The sequence below is a fragment of the Athene cunicularia genome (assembly GCF_003259725.1).
Source record: "Athene cunicularia isolate RWA chromosome 14 unlocalized genomic scaffold, athCun1 chr14_part3, whole genome shotgun sequence".
NCBI lineage: Eukaryota > Metazoa > Chordata > Aves > Strigiformes > Strigidae > Athene > Athene cunicularia.
In genome coordinates, this window is record NW_020799120.1 from 115,827 (window position 1) to 131,370 (window position 15,544).

General features: G+C 43.0%; 2 protein-coding genes across 2 annotated transcripts in view; both read left to right on the top strand.

Moving 5' to 3' along the window:
- Positions 1–6,843: 6,843 nt before the first annotated feature.
- On the top strand, positions 6,844–7,759 carry LOC113485948 (olfactory receptor 11L1-like). The gene is given in 3 exon segments (XM_026859420.1): positions 6,844–7,465; positions 7,468–7,680; positions 7,683–7,759. Coding segments are annotated over 3 exon segments (912 nt in total).
- A 5,220-nt stretch (positions 7,760–12,979) lies between these two features.
- The window catches only part of LOC113485949 (immunoglobulin delta heavy chain-like), a 40,112-nt gene continuing 37,547 nt past the window's right edge, over positions 12,980–15,544 (top strand). Inside the window, exon 1 of the mRNA XM_026859421.1 lies at positions 12,980–13,025. Coding sequence (XP_026715222.1) covers positions 12,980–13,025 — 46 coding nt within the window. The remainder of the gene's footprint in view (positions 13,026–15,544) is intronic.

The window sequence follows — 15,544 nt, forward strand, 5'->3', positions numbered from 1 at the left end:
CCATCATCATCAAAGAAGGGGTTAATAGCAAGTGGGGATGGCGACTGTGCAGTTGGAATAAGCTGAGCCGATTCCTATACTTGTAAGTCAAGTTGTTCTACTAGTTTTCTCGTTAGTTCTCGCAACTGATCATCCCGTAGGCCATAACGATATTGTTCGTTCACCAATTGGGGTGACGGAGGTGAGGACGGGGGCAGGGAGGTAGTCGCCTTTCTCTAACTAGGTGGCGGCGGCGGTGATGTGTGCAGGCTCAGCAGCGGTGGCAGTAGCGAGCATGGGCTAGGGCTCGGCAGTGGTAATGCGCACGGGCGGGTGGGGCGGTGGTGTGATCCGGTGATTGTTCCCTTGAGCTTGAAAGGGGAGATTCGCACAGCGGCGACAGCGAATCTGTTGATTTTCGCTCTTGAATTTTCTGCTGCACGGGTGGGGTGAGTGAAACGTCCCTGGGCGCTGCATGTAAGGCGTCCCCACCCCTCCTTTTAGGAGCTGCCTTGGGGAACAGGGATCCCGCGAATATCATAGCAGTAGTGGAATCTTCAGCGCCAGCGCCTTCCACTTCTGCTAGCAAGGCAGCAAAAGCAGAAGTGGTGGTCTGCCTTTCTGCTTTCACGTCTTTCAGAGGCTCTAGGACCAATCTCCACATGGTGGAGTGTTTCCCACAGTCTTTGGAACATGATCTAATGTCATTCCACAGTGCCGCACCGTTTTTTTTTTCCCATGTAACTACTTCAAAGTCTTCACTTGATGTGGGGATTAGCATGCGCTGTCCAGCCCATGACAGAAACTTCCTCAGGTTCCCCTCATCATAAAATAATCCTCTCACAGAGAGCATATGTTGGAGGAGTTTAACCACTGCCGCTTCTTCTTTGCTCGGTGTGGACTCCATCTACTCGCCAGCCGCTCACCTGATCAGGGCGAGTTATCCGACCTGCACGCGTGCATCTTCCTGGGTGCCAGGGCAGCGCCTGCATTTCACCTGGCTTCCATCCCCTCTAGGCCATCTTCTCTTGCTCGGGCGGGCACCAACAGGAGGATCCCTCTTCGGGTGCCACCTGCTGGCGCAGAAGTTCTGGACATATACGATCAATGAGATCAAGTTAATGCCCCTTTATTAAAGGATACACAGCAATTTATAGACTACCATAAAGCACACACACTGCTACTTGATTGCTAATAAGCTAAAACTACTTGTCCATGCACCCTTATGCCCTCTATGATTGGTCCTATTGTGGTGTCCATGCACAGTTCTTCTGTTAGGCAAACATCTTGTTTTCCACATTCCAGCTTCCTTATCATTTTGCAACCCATGCAGTTTCTCAGCCCCTTGAGCTTGCAGGTGTTCTTCACAACAGCTACAGCCTGATTACAGTGGGGCCACTCAGTCTGGATCGCTCATAACATGTCCGTTGTTTCCCAGCCATTCCACAGAATTCCAGTTCCTAGGAATGCAAATTGGAAGAAATATTGGTATAACACCACTTTCTCTGAGGCGTATGAGGAACAAATTTGGGAAATATGTTTATCTGACTCATGAGATTACTCACAGGCCCATTGTGTACAGAGATACTATTCCCCAAGTGTTGATAACCACTGTTTGTGTAAAAATCATTCCTTTGTAGGAAATTGGACTCAATGCCAAATACTACGATTTCCACAGGATTGTATTTAACTTGCTGAGCACCAGAAGATCTGGGGATGTTTTGGCTATGTGGAAACAAGGCCTATAAAGGCTTGTCACTGAATTGGGGAGGTATTTGTACTTTAGGAATGATGTCTACTGATTTAGAAATTCATCCAAAAACTATTACAGGTTCAACATGGCATAGAACCTCCCTAATTCGAACTCAATGTACAAGCAATCCCCTGATTGAAAGACCAACCATTCATTTGTGAGATGGCTTATCCCCTCTTTAGGAGTTAGTGAATTGGAGAAGGCAATTATAAATATTTCTGGGGAGATTAAAAAATTAGCAAATTCTATCGCTCATGGATTACTTACCCTGCAAAAGGATGTGACAGAACTTTCAAAAATAACCATTCAGAATAGAATGGCATCGGACATGATTTTATCTTCACAAGGAGGAGTATGTACTATTTTAAATGTTAGTTGTTCTATGTATACAGATCAATCTGGAAAAATAATAACTGATGTTAATAAAATTTAGGAAGATCAACTATGCAATTTACACTGAAGTTTGAAAAAACCCTAAGAAAGCCATGCAACACAGATCCCACACATTTAATAGGTATAAGACCTCACACTCATATCTCTGTCAAGTCAAAGTCTAGCAGGCCTTGGTCAAGGATCAGATTGCAGAGCTGTATGTAGCTTATACATGGGAACCAAGTCTCTCAGCTTCTACAACAGCTCCTGAAGATGGAGCCAGTGCCAAAAAAAAAAAAAAAAAAAAAAAAAGTGATATCGGTGGCTAAACTTAGTGCTTGCTCTTGTATTCTTTATGCCTCTAACATGGGACTCAATTACCTAAGCCTAGGCAGCTAGCATTTAACAACCTTGCCTGGGTCTAGACAGATACACCACTGCTGTCTATTACTTCACTGGGCTCTGGCAGGGGAATCTGAACACGACAATGCTGGTAGACTCTGTATGTGAACACATGTCGATGACTGAATTGGCATGAATTATCAATCCTTATCAGCTTTCCAGTTTCAGAAAATTTCTTCTCCACAAGACATTTCTACGGAATTCTTTCAGACATGGATTTTGCAGCGGTCTACAGAAAAACATATGGACACTAAGTCACTAAGTGCTGTCCACGGCCAGTGTCCAAGGGTGTACATAAAATTAAAGCTCATTCATCATCAGCCAAAGTGATACCTATTATTAATTTACTGTACTGCACATCAAGAAAATAATTATGAATAAAGTAAGAAGGTAGAGCAGTTTGCAGTGACCAGACATGGGGCTTGTTCAAATAAGTGTACTTACCAGTAGTCTACTTATGCACAACTGGATCCTTTTCTCCCCTTTTCTCTGCTTTCCCATCCACACTCCATCTTTACCCCCTGCTTCTCTGCAGTTCTCCCCTCCCCTCAAGAAAACTGCCCAGGTACTGTGACAAGGGTCATGTGCATGTTAAGGTGTACCAGCTGATAGCCAGCTGATTCTGTGGAACCTTTAGAAGGCCAACAGCATGAGGAATTGCAGGATGTTACAGATAACCAAAGTACAGTGGTATATATGCAGATGGCCAGCCTCAACCTATGGCATCACTAACAAGACAGAAACATAAGAAATGGGAGCACATGCTACGTATCGAAGGGGTTAGTATCTTTAGAGAGCTGATGTCGAGAATAGAAATTAACAGGATACCCATATAAATTTCAAATGAGTGTAAAGTCATCAGGTCTTTAAGAACAACATTTTTTTAAAGTACAATAACTGTCCATCCTGAGCCTCAGGAAGAAAAACAGACACATCGGAAGACCAGCTTGGTTAAACAGGAAACTCATAGCTACATTGCAAAACAGCTCCATACAGGAGGTGGAAGCCAGGACAGTCTACAGATTAGTAATCTAGAACCATTGATCAGGCACACAGGGCTGGTGTCAGGAAAGCCAGAGTTGAGACTTGCAAGGGAAGTGCAATAAACAAAGCTTCTACTTTACAGGTAATAAAGGGCTGAACAAGAGAACTGTAGGACCATTGCTGAATGAGCAGCAGAAACAGATGAGACTGTGCCATTTAATGCCTTCTCTGCATCAGCCTTTACCAACAAGGTGTCCCAGGGCTCTGTGATTAGTTAAAGGGTACAAGAAGGATAGTAAGTACCAGCAGTGTCTGAGAATCGAGTTGGGAAATGTTTGAGAGAACTCAACTCATTCAAGTCCATGGGATCCAGCAGGCTCCACCTGATGACAGTTAGAAAACTGGCCAATGTACTTGCAAAACTGCTCTCTTAGCCTGGAAAAAATCATGGAGATCGGAGGATGTTCCCAAGAACTGGCAGAAGGTAGATCTTAAAAAGTGGCTTTAAAAAGGGATCTGAAGAGCGGTTATCCTCACATTGGTCCTGGGGAAAATCATGGAGCAAGTCTCAAATCCCATCTTAACAGAAATGAAGAAGGAAGAAGCTGGGAACTGTCAACATAGATACAACTGGTGATATCATAAATCATGCCTAATCAACCTGATAGCCTTATAGCATAGCTTCCTAGCATTCACAGACAATTCACAGGAGAGCAGTAGATATCATTTACCTCAACTTTAGAAGGGCTTTCAATAGTGTTTTCCATAATACATTGTATACAGTTTTAGACATTACAGGCTGTGTAGGCAGTCAATCAGACAGGTAAAAAATTATTCAATACATCTCAGAGGGTGGTGGTTAGTGGGTAGTATTGTGTCTGAAAGCCTATAATAAGGGAAGTACCATAGGGGTATATAATCTGTTGTTCATCTTGTTTAATGTGTTTATGAATTACTTAGAGGAAGCAAAGAAGTTTATTCAAGGTAGCAGATGACACCGTATCAGTGTGACTAGTTGGCATGTTCAAATGCAGAATTGCCATCTAAAGAGACACAGACAGACTGGAGGGATGGGCCAAGAGAAACCTTACTAAATTCAACAAGAACAGTTGCTAAATCCTGGTCCTGGGAAGGTAGACACACACACACACACACACCCACACACACCCACCCACGCCGCCCCTTGCAACAGCATGAACTGTGGACTGCGTGACTGGGGATTGGATCTGCTCAAAAAGACTTGCAGTGGTCTTCTCAGACAGCAAGCTGAACATGAGCCAGAAGTGTACCCTGATAGAAAAGAAGATCAAAAGGATCTGGAGTACATTAAAAGGAGCAAAGAGAAAATATTATTCCCCTCATTTATTCAGAACTAGTTAGACCACATCTATATACTGCTTCCAGTATTTAGACCTCTCAGTAAAGACAAGTGAAGTATCAATAAGCTGGAATGAGTTTGGTGGAGGGCTATGGGATGGCCGAGGGGCTAGAGCACTTTCCCTGCGAAGAGAGGCTGAGAGAGCTGGTCTTTATCAGCTTGGAGAAGAGGTGGCTTTAGGGGGACCTTATGGCAGCTTTCTAGTGACTCTCTTTTGTACTGTTAAATCTACTTGAAAACAGAAATATCATGAGAAATTTTTCGTTACAGTTTTCCTCAGCAGTAAGCTTTCTGTTTTTCAGAAAAATAAAATCGTAGTTAGGAAGATAAGCTTCTATGTTTTACTCTTTCTAGATCACAGATTGGGGAAAAAAACAAACAAACAAAAAACAACCCAAGAAATAAGTAGCAAAAGGTTTTTTCACCATTTTTTTTCTTACTTTATTCCTTTAATGTTTGTGAAGGTAGTCAGACATTATGAAAAGTACCCTTGAAAGCACATCCCTGGTGAACAAGCAGCAAAATGCTTTGCCTAGACAACTTTCCCAAAGTGTTACTCATAACATGTAGTGGAAAGATATAGCCTGAGTGAAATATACTGTAAAAGTGTTCCAGACTGAAATCCTTAATGTATTTTTGTGTGCTTTAAAAATCTTTTATTTTTCAAAATAGAATTTGACATTAAAATGATTTGATCTGTTACATATGAATATTCCCCAGAAAACAGTTTGGTTAGCTGAAATATCTATACTATTTCTGGTGAATTTTGGATACAGTTTTACTAACAAGCTCTTTCTTTCAGATGTGTATCAGTCCATTGTAGCTGGGGTGCCCTATAAAGTGTCTCCACCCATGAGATTACTCCCCAGAGATCCTCAACAATGACTGAAATTAATGCTTTGTACAGTTCTGCCTTTATCTGTGTCTATCTATATTTATGAAAGTCAAACTGACCAGGAGGTAGTTCAGTCTAAAATGGTTTCTATCAAATATCATGTTGTAGTCAATGTAAGGGTTTAGTAATAAAACTCATAGACTACAGAGTAAAAGGATGGTTGAATACCAGGTAAATATTTTTCTGATACTGTCATTAATTGTGCCTCAACCTTTAACATGTAAGTTACTGATGTATCCAGTCTGAGACAAGGACCTGAATGCAGATTGAAACCTAGCACTACCTAATGTGTTCACAGCTTGGAAAATAACTCTGTAAAAATTGGACACATACTCAATATTATGCATGATGATTCATAGGTAAGTAGATACCACTGCTCTGTGCATCAGCCTTATGGATATGGGAAATTGAATTTATTCTTATGTACTACATTGCTCTTAATCAGCTTCTAGTAACAGATTATTCTCTATGGATCCCACTCTTGAGGTAGAAATTCTATGTTTGCTTACATTATTTAACAAGAAATTGTAAGATTGATGGTGAATCTGTGTGCAAGTTTGTACTCCTCCATGACAGCATTTTGAGTTCTTATGTGTGCTCTTGCATATGTATGTTCAGGACCATGCAAATAAATGATGGGTTTATGTTTCTTGCAATGAAAAGCAGATCTTGTGTGTGTGTGTGTGTGTGTGTCTGAGTTCACGTGTTGTATATGTGTACATTTTTACTAAGGATTAGTATAGGTGATACATATATCTATATATCTATATATCTATATATCTATATAGATATATATATCTCCTTATACATATCCTTGTGTGCAAGTGTGGAGAGTAGCTGTCTACTGGACTTTTTGCAATTCATTCTATATTTTTCTATGTGAAGTCAATTAAATACATGTTAAAACATATTTCAGGAAGGAGAGAGAGAAGGAGGGGAGGGAGGGGAGGGAGAGAGAACAGACTGTTCCCTAAGGCTTATTTGACAATCATAATCTTTATAGATAGTGCTCTCACCACTGAAAGTTAACACAGTCTGATATTATTTCCTTAGCAGACAAATCCTACCTCTTTCTAAGAGATGACAAATGTTACAGCAGTACTGGAATTGAGGCTACTGGGCTTCAGTAGCAAACCACACAGCCAGATCCTGCTATTCACAGTGGTTTTGGTTATTTACATTCTCACCATCCTAGGAAATATTATTATTTCAGTGGTGACACTGGAGCCACAACATCATTCATCCATGTACACATTTCTCAAGAATCTATCTTTCCTAGAGGACTATTACACCACTACAACTGTACCCAAGATGCTGGCCAATCTACTGGCAAAGAGGAAGAGCATCTCTTTCTCAGGATGCATGGTACAACTTTACTACTTAATTTCCCTGGGAGCCATTGAGTGCTACCTCTTGGCAGTAATGGCATATGACCAATTCCTTGCAGTCTGTGAACCCCTGAACTATGGTGAGGCCATGACTTCAGAGTCTTATATCCATCTCGCTGTGGTCTCCTGGGTCACTGGGGTTTTCTCAGGTTTTCTGCCCTGTCTAATGGTCTCCAGATTGCATTTCTGCAGTTATAACCTAATTGACCACTTCTGTGATATCTCTCCACTGTTGAAGCTGTCATGCTCAGACACCACTGTCACAGAAGCTGTCATCTTCATCCTGTCTCTCCTGGTCCTTTACAGCCACTTTCTGTCACTCTTGTCTCATACCTACTTATAATTCACAGTATCCTGAAGATACCCTCTGCTTCTGGAAAAAGAATTACCTTCTCCACCTGCAGCTCACACTTCATTGTAGTGACTATGTACTATGGTACAGTGATTTCCATGTACATCTGTCCCACCTACAACCTGTCCTCAGAGCTCAATAAGGCTGTATCTGTTCTCTACACAGTGGTCACACCCCTTCTAACTCAGTAACCTACAGATTGAGAAACAAGACATTCAAGAAAGACTTGGAAAAAAATAGTTATCAGACACCATAGTCTTCATTCTTTGTAAGCTGAAAACACTTCAAGACTGACTCTTTTGACTGACTTGTTGATATTCAGACTCTTTGTTGTATTCTGACTATCGAACAGGTTATTATCATGAGCATGAGTAACAGCAACAGTTGTTGCCTCCCTCAGAATAACATAAGAGCATGACTAGTCCCTGTTATCTTTCTATTACTCACAGAATATTACCACTCTTAGAGATACGTTGGGCAATGCAGTGGAAGAAATCTGATTTGCACATGACTATTCTATGATGAGATGAGTAAGAAAATTATATGCATTTGTCTGAATTCAGGTAGAGGCAATAAACAAACACATTCACTTTGTTTCACTGAAAGGTTAATAAATGACAGAGAAGTGATGATGTTTAGAAACTTTCAGAACACCATGAGTTTGCATTGTTTTAGATAAAATGAATCACATTCTTGAAGTACCTCTTTTTCTTATGCATAACAATGTCATTCTAGAGAGATAGTTCACCTGCAGCTTCCCCAGTTTTTGCTGGCCATACAGAGAGTCCTATGCAAACTCGGACCCAAGACCTCCCTCTCTACAACTAGTCCAGTTTAAAGTTTGCTTATGAATTGCGCACACACACATATTTAGACACACATGAGGTTTGAGGAAGATGAGGTCAGCATGCAGGCTGACCCAGTGGTCTCACTCTAGCTGCTGGTGCTGAGATCTCACTTGCTCCACTCGTCTCTGTTCCCCCAAGTAGTTGGTATTCTGGACACAAAGTCTGTGGGACATGAATACAGTTGGTCCCAAGAGCTATGGCTCCTCCAGCTACTGACTCTGAGACCCCACTCACTCCAGTAGCTGATGCCATGGGCAAGGGGCACCAACACACTCATTCTGATGCCAGTTGCTCCTCCCATATCCCCCCATGCCTGTCTGCCTAGTAGCTAACAGTCCTTACAGCTACTCACACACACCTGGGGCAGACAGTGATTCCACAGAGACATAGTTAAGAAAGGATTTAATAAGAGATAAGACAAAGCATGGTGATCAGGCACAGGTTTTGGTCAGACAAGCATACTGACCAGCAATGGTTTACACATTAATGGCCCCATTGAAACTTTCTGCTTTTTTCCTCCCAAGCTTGTCCCTCATCCTAATGTATCATCCCTGCACATTCCTTCACCCTTCATAGCTCCACCCACACCCCTTAAATGCCCCAAATCCTGATGTTCCTCGTTTCGTCCTTCTTATTAGTTTGAAAGCACATGTAGTCCTCTCTGAAGCTTTGTCTGGAGCTTATAAATGGCCCATCAATTATTAACTGGACACTTTCAGTCTTTGGCATTGTCTCCTTTACCTGTTGTCTATCATCTTTGTGTCTCCATTCATTCTGGTTTCTCCCTTTACTTATTATCCCTTTTGGCATTCAAAAGGTCCTTCAGTGGATATCCATAATGAAGTAGACACTCACCTTCCACATACTCTTACATTACCTGTAACTACAGGTAAACCTCTTCACTATACAGAGCTTATGAATGGTAATGTTTGTCTCCAATAGCCAGAGAGCTCTTGCATTTTTCCTTTCCTTTTAAGCACTATGATAATAATACTTTTCAGGACTTTTCAGTAGAAGAAAAATATAGTGACATCTGCACTATATAATGGCAAGTGTTATTTTGCTACCCCAATATAGCAGCTGGTAGAGAAGTTATCTCATCTATGTATTTACAACATAGAAACCCATCTCTAAGACAGGCTCCACCTTCCTCTTTCTCTAAAGACAACTAACTCCAAAACTGAAAGTAATCCATATGACAAGAAATGACTAATAAAGGATTAATTGCTTTCAGGAGGTGATTTTATAGAAAGGAATCTAGATGGCAGGCTTAGACTTTAGGTATGCCTGCACTGGTAAAGAGCTTAACCTTGAGGTTTCTCTGAGGTTAATGTATTGTTGTCATTCAAGTCACACAAATGCCAGTTTCTTCTTGCTCGTCCTATTTGACAGGAGGAATGAAATATTTCAGTCCTCTGAAATGAAATCAGGCTGTGATTCTACAAATAGCTCACTTAAAGAACTAATTCTGAGTTAGCATATTGGATGAGACCAGGCCAAATTTTAGTCTTTTCACTATAAACAAGTCTTCCACCACTAATTCATCAATCCTTTGCCCTACAAAACCTGCACACAACCCCCTGCAATAGCTTTGGGAATGATACTCAGCATCAGTTTATATATAAAAATAGTACTTTGAAGGGCTACAGTCTACCATTCACTCTATTTTAGGCATTTTTAATGAAAAATGAGTGCATGGCAGAAGTATTATATCTGAGAAACAGAAACGTCACACAGAGCCTGAATGACTCTTTGTCCCTATCCAATGTCAGGGGAGGTTTCAATATGATCCCAAGAGCAAGATTAAGACACAAACAAGGTCAAATGCCATATACCCAAACCAGTTTTTTATTATTAAAAGTGAAGAGGAGCAGTAATAGATCTTTTCTCCTTGAATCAATATATAAAGGTAATTTTTATATTACATATTTTTTAATAGGATAGTTCAGGTTGAAAGGCACCTCAGAAGGTCTCTAGCACAATATTATACTAGAAGTGTTACTGATTGTTACTGACTTGTTAATTTGAGTTTGGCGATTTTGATAAGGAATGATTAGGACTAATAAATTAAATGGAATCTCACAGAAATATTGTGGTTTTTTTATAAAAGATAGTGGTGTAGTGTTTTAAAGTAGTCATAAAGATGTATATAGTTTTAAGTAACCATACAACCATTTACACTGATAGAGGAGGTACCATTGTTAGACTGTTTGGTAAGGATGATTTATTTCCTTGCAGACCAGGTGTTTTAAAAGTTGCATTGTGGAAGAGCCTCAGAACATGTTAAAATTGCAGTGTGAGCCAAAGTACTTGAGTCAAGGACGTTGAGGAGGTCTTTCTTTTAGGTGAGCAGTCTGTGGTGGGTGCAAAAACAGCGCCCTGACTCATTTCAGGTCTCAGCTGCACATGACTGGAAAGAGGTGGGAATATGAAAATTACTTACAATGAAGCAGCATTAGTTTTCTCTGGTGCAATCCATATCATTCCTCTTGCTCTGCTCCTCCTGGAAAGAAAAGGAGGAATATTCTCCCTCTTTGCCAACCAAGTGTCACCCTAAGAAGACAGGAAAAATATGGAGGAGCTTCCTCTGTGAATTCATAGTGCACTGCACAAAGACAGTAAACCTGCAAACCCTCTAAACTATGAAGCATGCAAAAATATAATCTACAGTTCATTGTCAGTTATAAATCCTGGTTTAGCCTATCCTGGTATTTCTTTCTCTGCCTTCCCAACTACAGCAGAATGAAAGATGAATCTGTTAATCTACTAGTTAAAGTAGGAAAAAAAAAAAAAAAAAAAAAAGTACTTACATCTTAATATAGTTCTCCTATTTCATGGCTTTGGTTTTAGAGAAAAGCTGGAAACTCATTTTCTCTGGTTGCTCACAAAGGAATATAGCCACACAGACCAAGCATGCCAACAGAATCAAAGAAAGAATAGAGAAAGGAAAGGAAGAAGAAGTCAATGCATGTCAAGGGAGCCCTGCCCAGCAAGCCTTTTTGAAAAGCCCACCTAATTTTCTAGAAACATTTTAATCCTAATTGAAGGCCAGAGCGAATCTGGCTGAAGATTAACATGGTACTACACTGATGGTTGCTATTTCAACTAACAGCTATAAGACTCATCATTGTTTTGTGTAGAACTTGCTCTGATTACACAAGAATGTGGGAGGAGTATGCAGAAAATCAACTTCGCGTTTTAACCTGTGAAATTCATATTATATTATAATTTATATATATAATAGGCATGCTGGTTCATCCTGGTTTATATCACACATGAGTGTGGCTGGAGATGATTCTACTACTGAGACAGAGTCACAGATAATTTATTTTTCAATTCCCTTCTCTCTCTGCACCTATGGACATGCTCAGTTAGCCCCTTCTATTACTTCTTCAGCCTGTATAAACTGACATCCTGCAACTAGAATTTTGGGGGTGTGTTGGGGGGGTGGGGGGTGTGTGTGTAGAGATCCCCTGCAGCAACTGAATCCTTCCCAGCTTTGCCTCATTTCTACACTGGGGCCAAAGAACAGGATTTAATCCTGAGGGGGATCTTCAACATTTTTCATGTCCCCTAAAGAGCTCTAAGTGCTCTATGCTAGTCCAGGAAAGAGCGTGCCTCCAGCCCTTCTAACAGCCCTTGCTGCCTCTAAATCACTTTGGGTATTTAAACCACTTGGAGTCACTCTCCCTGTTCCTCTTGCACCCCAGGCAGCCTGTCTGTGCTGGGTAGAGTGAAGCACTAGAGACAGCCCTGCTTTGTTTCCAAATGAAATTTGAGTGAGTCTGCACATTGAGCAGCATGAGCAAAGATCAGGGGACCAGGAAACTCGCTTATGGACTTCGATCTCTGATGCCTCTCCTGTTTATCAGCACTGGTACTGGAGCATCCCTATTGGCCCTCACAATATGTGGTTGTCAACAGGATACTTCATGGACACATGGCCCATTTTGTCCAGGGCAGATGTTCCTTCTGCTCTTCACCACACAAGAACAGGAAGACTAACTGCTCTATTTCAGTGCTTTGGGCACAGCTCACAGTTATATGGACACAGAGGAGCCAGAAGTGAAAATCCTCCTGCTCCCCCCCAATCTGGTAGATGTGACTCTTGTCTGGGGGTAGGGTAACAGGTTTGGGCCATGAGGAGGGAGAGATGGAGGGAGGGATGGATGGATGGAAGATATCACTCCCAGGGAGAAGACCCTCTCCACATTACCTTGCTTGTCCCTTCCCAGCCACCTACATGACCACAGCCATCTACAGGGCGACAGGCTTTGATTTAGAGATACTAGTATGAGGGGCCCTGGGAAGACAAAAGAGGTCTCTGTGTTTCCTGTGCAGGCTAAGCAGTACAAAAAAGGAAATGTGGTTTCCTGTCGCCACCCAGGCCAGCAGTGACAAATTTATCCAACTCCTCAGTGTACGAAACATCTGCAACCGCAAAGGGGTTGCTCAGAAAAGGTTGAAAATCTGCCTGAGGTTGCAAGAAGGTCTGAGTCTTCAGTGCTGGGAGGACAGGGCATTTCTCTGCTGACTCGGATAGAGGAAGGTCTAAGTCCTTTTCAGCCCCACAGTTTTACTTTCCTACTTCATGGTGCACCATGCAAATTCCTCTGGGGAAGCCTGCAATGCTCCTCTGGATGCTGGTCATCACCTTTGCTGCAGCCCTTAAAGGTGAGAGCCCCCCACCCCTTTTCCTGGGAAGAGGACATGGTGATGTTTGGGTTTTTTTTGTATTTCCCTCTGCCTGTAACCTGTATCATTCCAAAAATACTTTGCCCTTTCCTGCCCTCCCATAGGATATGTGGAGTTTGAGGGACCAACAGAAGATGGAGATCTGACATTGCCCTGCAGTACCTCACTGCCAGGCATAGAAGAGATGTTCACCAGACCGAGGGGTAGAAGAGATGGGAGCCCAAGTTGGCTCTTCCTGACCTAGGAAGATCTGAGCTCTGTCATCCCATGGTATCTTGACCCCTCTCTCCAGATCCCCAGAGCATAGCTCAGCCCTGCACTGTCCTGGTGTGGGTGGGAGTGGGGAGCCAGTTCAACTCTGGGCTTAGCTCTGGCTGGAGAAGGAACATGGGTAAGATGATCCTGATGCTGTCATCTCCTTTTAGCAGATACTGCAGGAGGCAAGGGAGGTCCCAAGAGAGGTCCCAGGAACACAGGGCTATTTCTGTGCCCAGGTATTTCCATGCCCCACTGTAATTCCTATCCCATGCATTCCTGCTCTGTCACATTTAATTTATTCACATATTGGCGTATCCAGCTCATGGAAAGAGAATGGTGGTGTAGGGGAATGGGAAGTTCTTTGGAGATATAACTTCTCTGTAAAAGGGAGAGCAAGGGGTTGTAGCCCCCCAGCATTCTCCTTCTCCCCTACCAGCTGAATGGACAGTCTGTCAGTGGTGGGGAGCAACCCTGAATGAGGGGGATAACAGGTGAAAGTGACAGGGGGTCTTTGGGCACCCTGCACCTATCCTCTTGTTGCTGTGACTGTGGCCATGTGTTGTGGAAGATATGAGCTCTTAGATGTGGCTGGTGGTGAGTGGAGAGGGGCTGATAGCACCCAGGGCTTAATGCATCTCTTGCATCCAAACCTTTGAACTCTGGATTTCACTTATACCAACAGATGCCTAGTGTGTGTCAAGTTTGTCTCCTACATCTACCACAGTTCTTCCACATTGCAACATGGGGCTGCTGTGGACAGGCAAACCACCACCTCTAGGAGTAGCTCCCAGAAAACATTTCTGGTCTTCTTCACCCTGCATCCTCAGGACCCTACAAACTAATTTTGCATGTGGTGACTTAGCACAGCTTTCAGGAGCCAGTCAGGAACAAGTCAAAATCCTCTGTGTCTGCTCACCCTGTGACCAGTGAGTTCCAGTGAGATCCTGCCTGTCCTCTACCTCCAGCCCTTCCAGTTTCCACGCCAGGGCACTGCTACAAAAGGGCCAGTGTGAAGCACTGCAGGAAAGAGGATAGAAAGAGAACTAGACACTCCTGTGAATGCAAGAGGAAGAAGAGGAGAACTACTGTTAGGGAAGAGGGAGTGGATCAGGGGATGCCTCTCCTTCTGCTGAGTCAGGGCTGGAAGAACCTAGCAGAGCCACGGAGGATCACAGCTCTGACACATACTTCTGCAGGACTGCAGGGTACATTTGGACCATGGTCCCACAAAGGGTGTAGGTGAGCACCAAAGGTGAACCCAGCATGCTCACGCCACCTCTACCCATGCAGTGACTTGAACTGGTTTGTCCCCTGGGCTCATGTTCCCATTGCTGCTGGGCGATGGTCATGAGTCCAGAAGGGTCAACAGGTTCCATCAGCCCAACCCAGGTCTTGACTCTCCCTTCTGGGAGTGAAGAGTTGGGTTCTGCTCCTCTCTGTGTTCCTTTGGGAATTAGTTCCTCTTCTCCCTGCCCCAAAACAGATGGACATGATCCCATAGAGGATGGGTCCTTGGTTCCTGACCTTGCCCTCTGAACAGCACTGCTGGGAGATGAGAGCCATGAAGGAAGCAGATAAGAGACTGGGACTGAGTAGGCCTGGGGCAACCTTGCACACCTTGGCCTGGTACTGCTCAACTTTAATTGCATAAGATGAATCCATGTACAGATATCATCTTCCATTTTTAGGTGGGGTGGGATGCTGGTGCAGTGCAGACGGGGGGAGTTTTCAGAGATTTTTCTGAGCATGGAGTAAGAGGAAGACATTACAAGACAAAGCCAATAATTGCCCCAAGGAGCTGTGCAGTGTCACTTTGAGCAGCCTTTGGATTTTCTAGGGGCAGGTCATTTCCTATGCAGATTTAAGAGCCTCATGCTTCCTGTACCTCTGGGGTTCATGTGCAACTGGCAAACCAATTTCCCATGTGTCTGTGCCCTGGTCTCTACAATCTCTGTGCACAGGGATGTGGATCAGGCATAGCTGGTGAAGGGAACAGAAGGACTGGGAAGGGCTGGGGATTCCATGCTCTCCTTCTGCCAGGCTTCTGGAATCATATTTAAAGCTATGGCATGTTTAAGAGCAGTTATCTAGATTCTTATGGGTCTCCTGCCTCAGCAGTCCTTTGACCAGTAAAAAGAAATATTGGTCTGTGGTGTCTGGGTGAGCCACTGCCTCTAGGGATAACTCCTGGAACTAAAGGCCAAAATTCTTGTTTTGTGCACCCTACAATCCCAGGATGG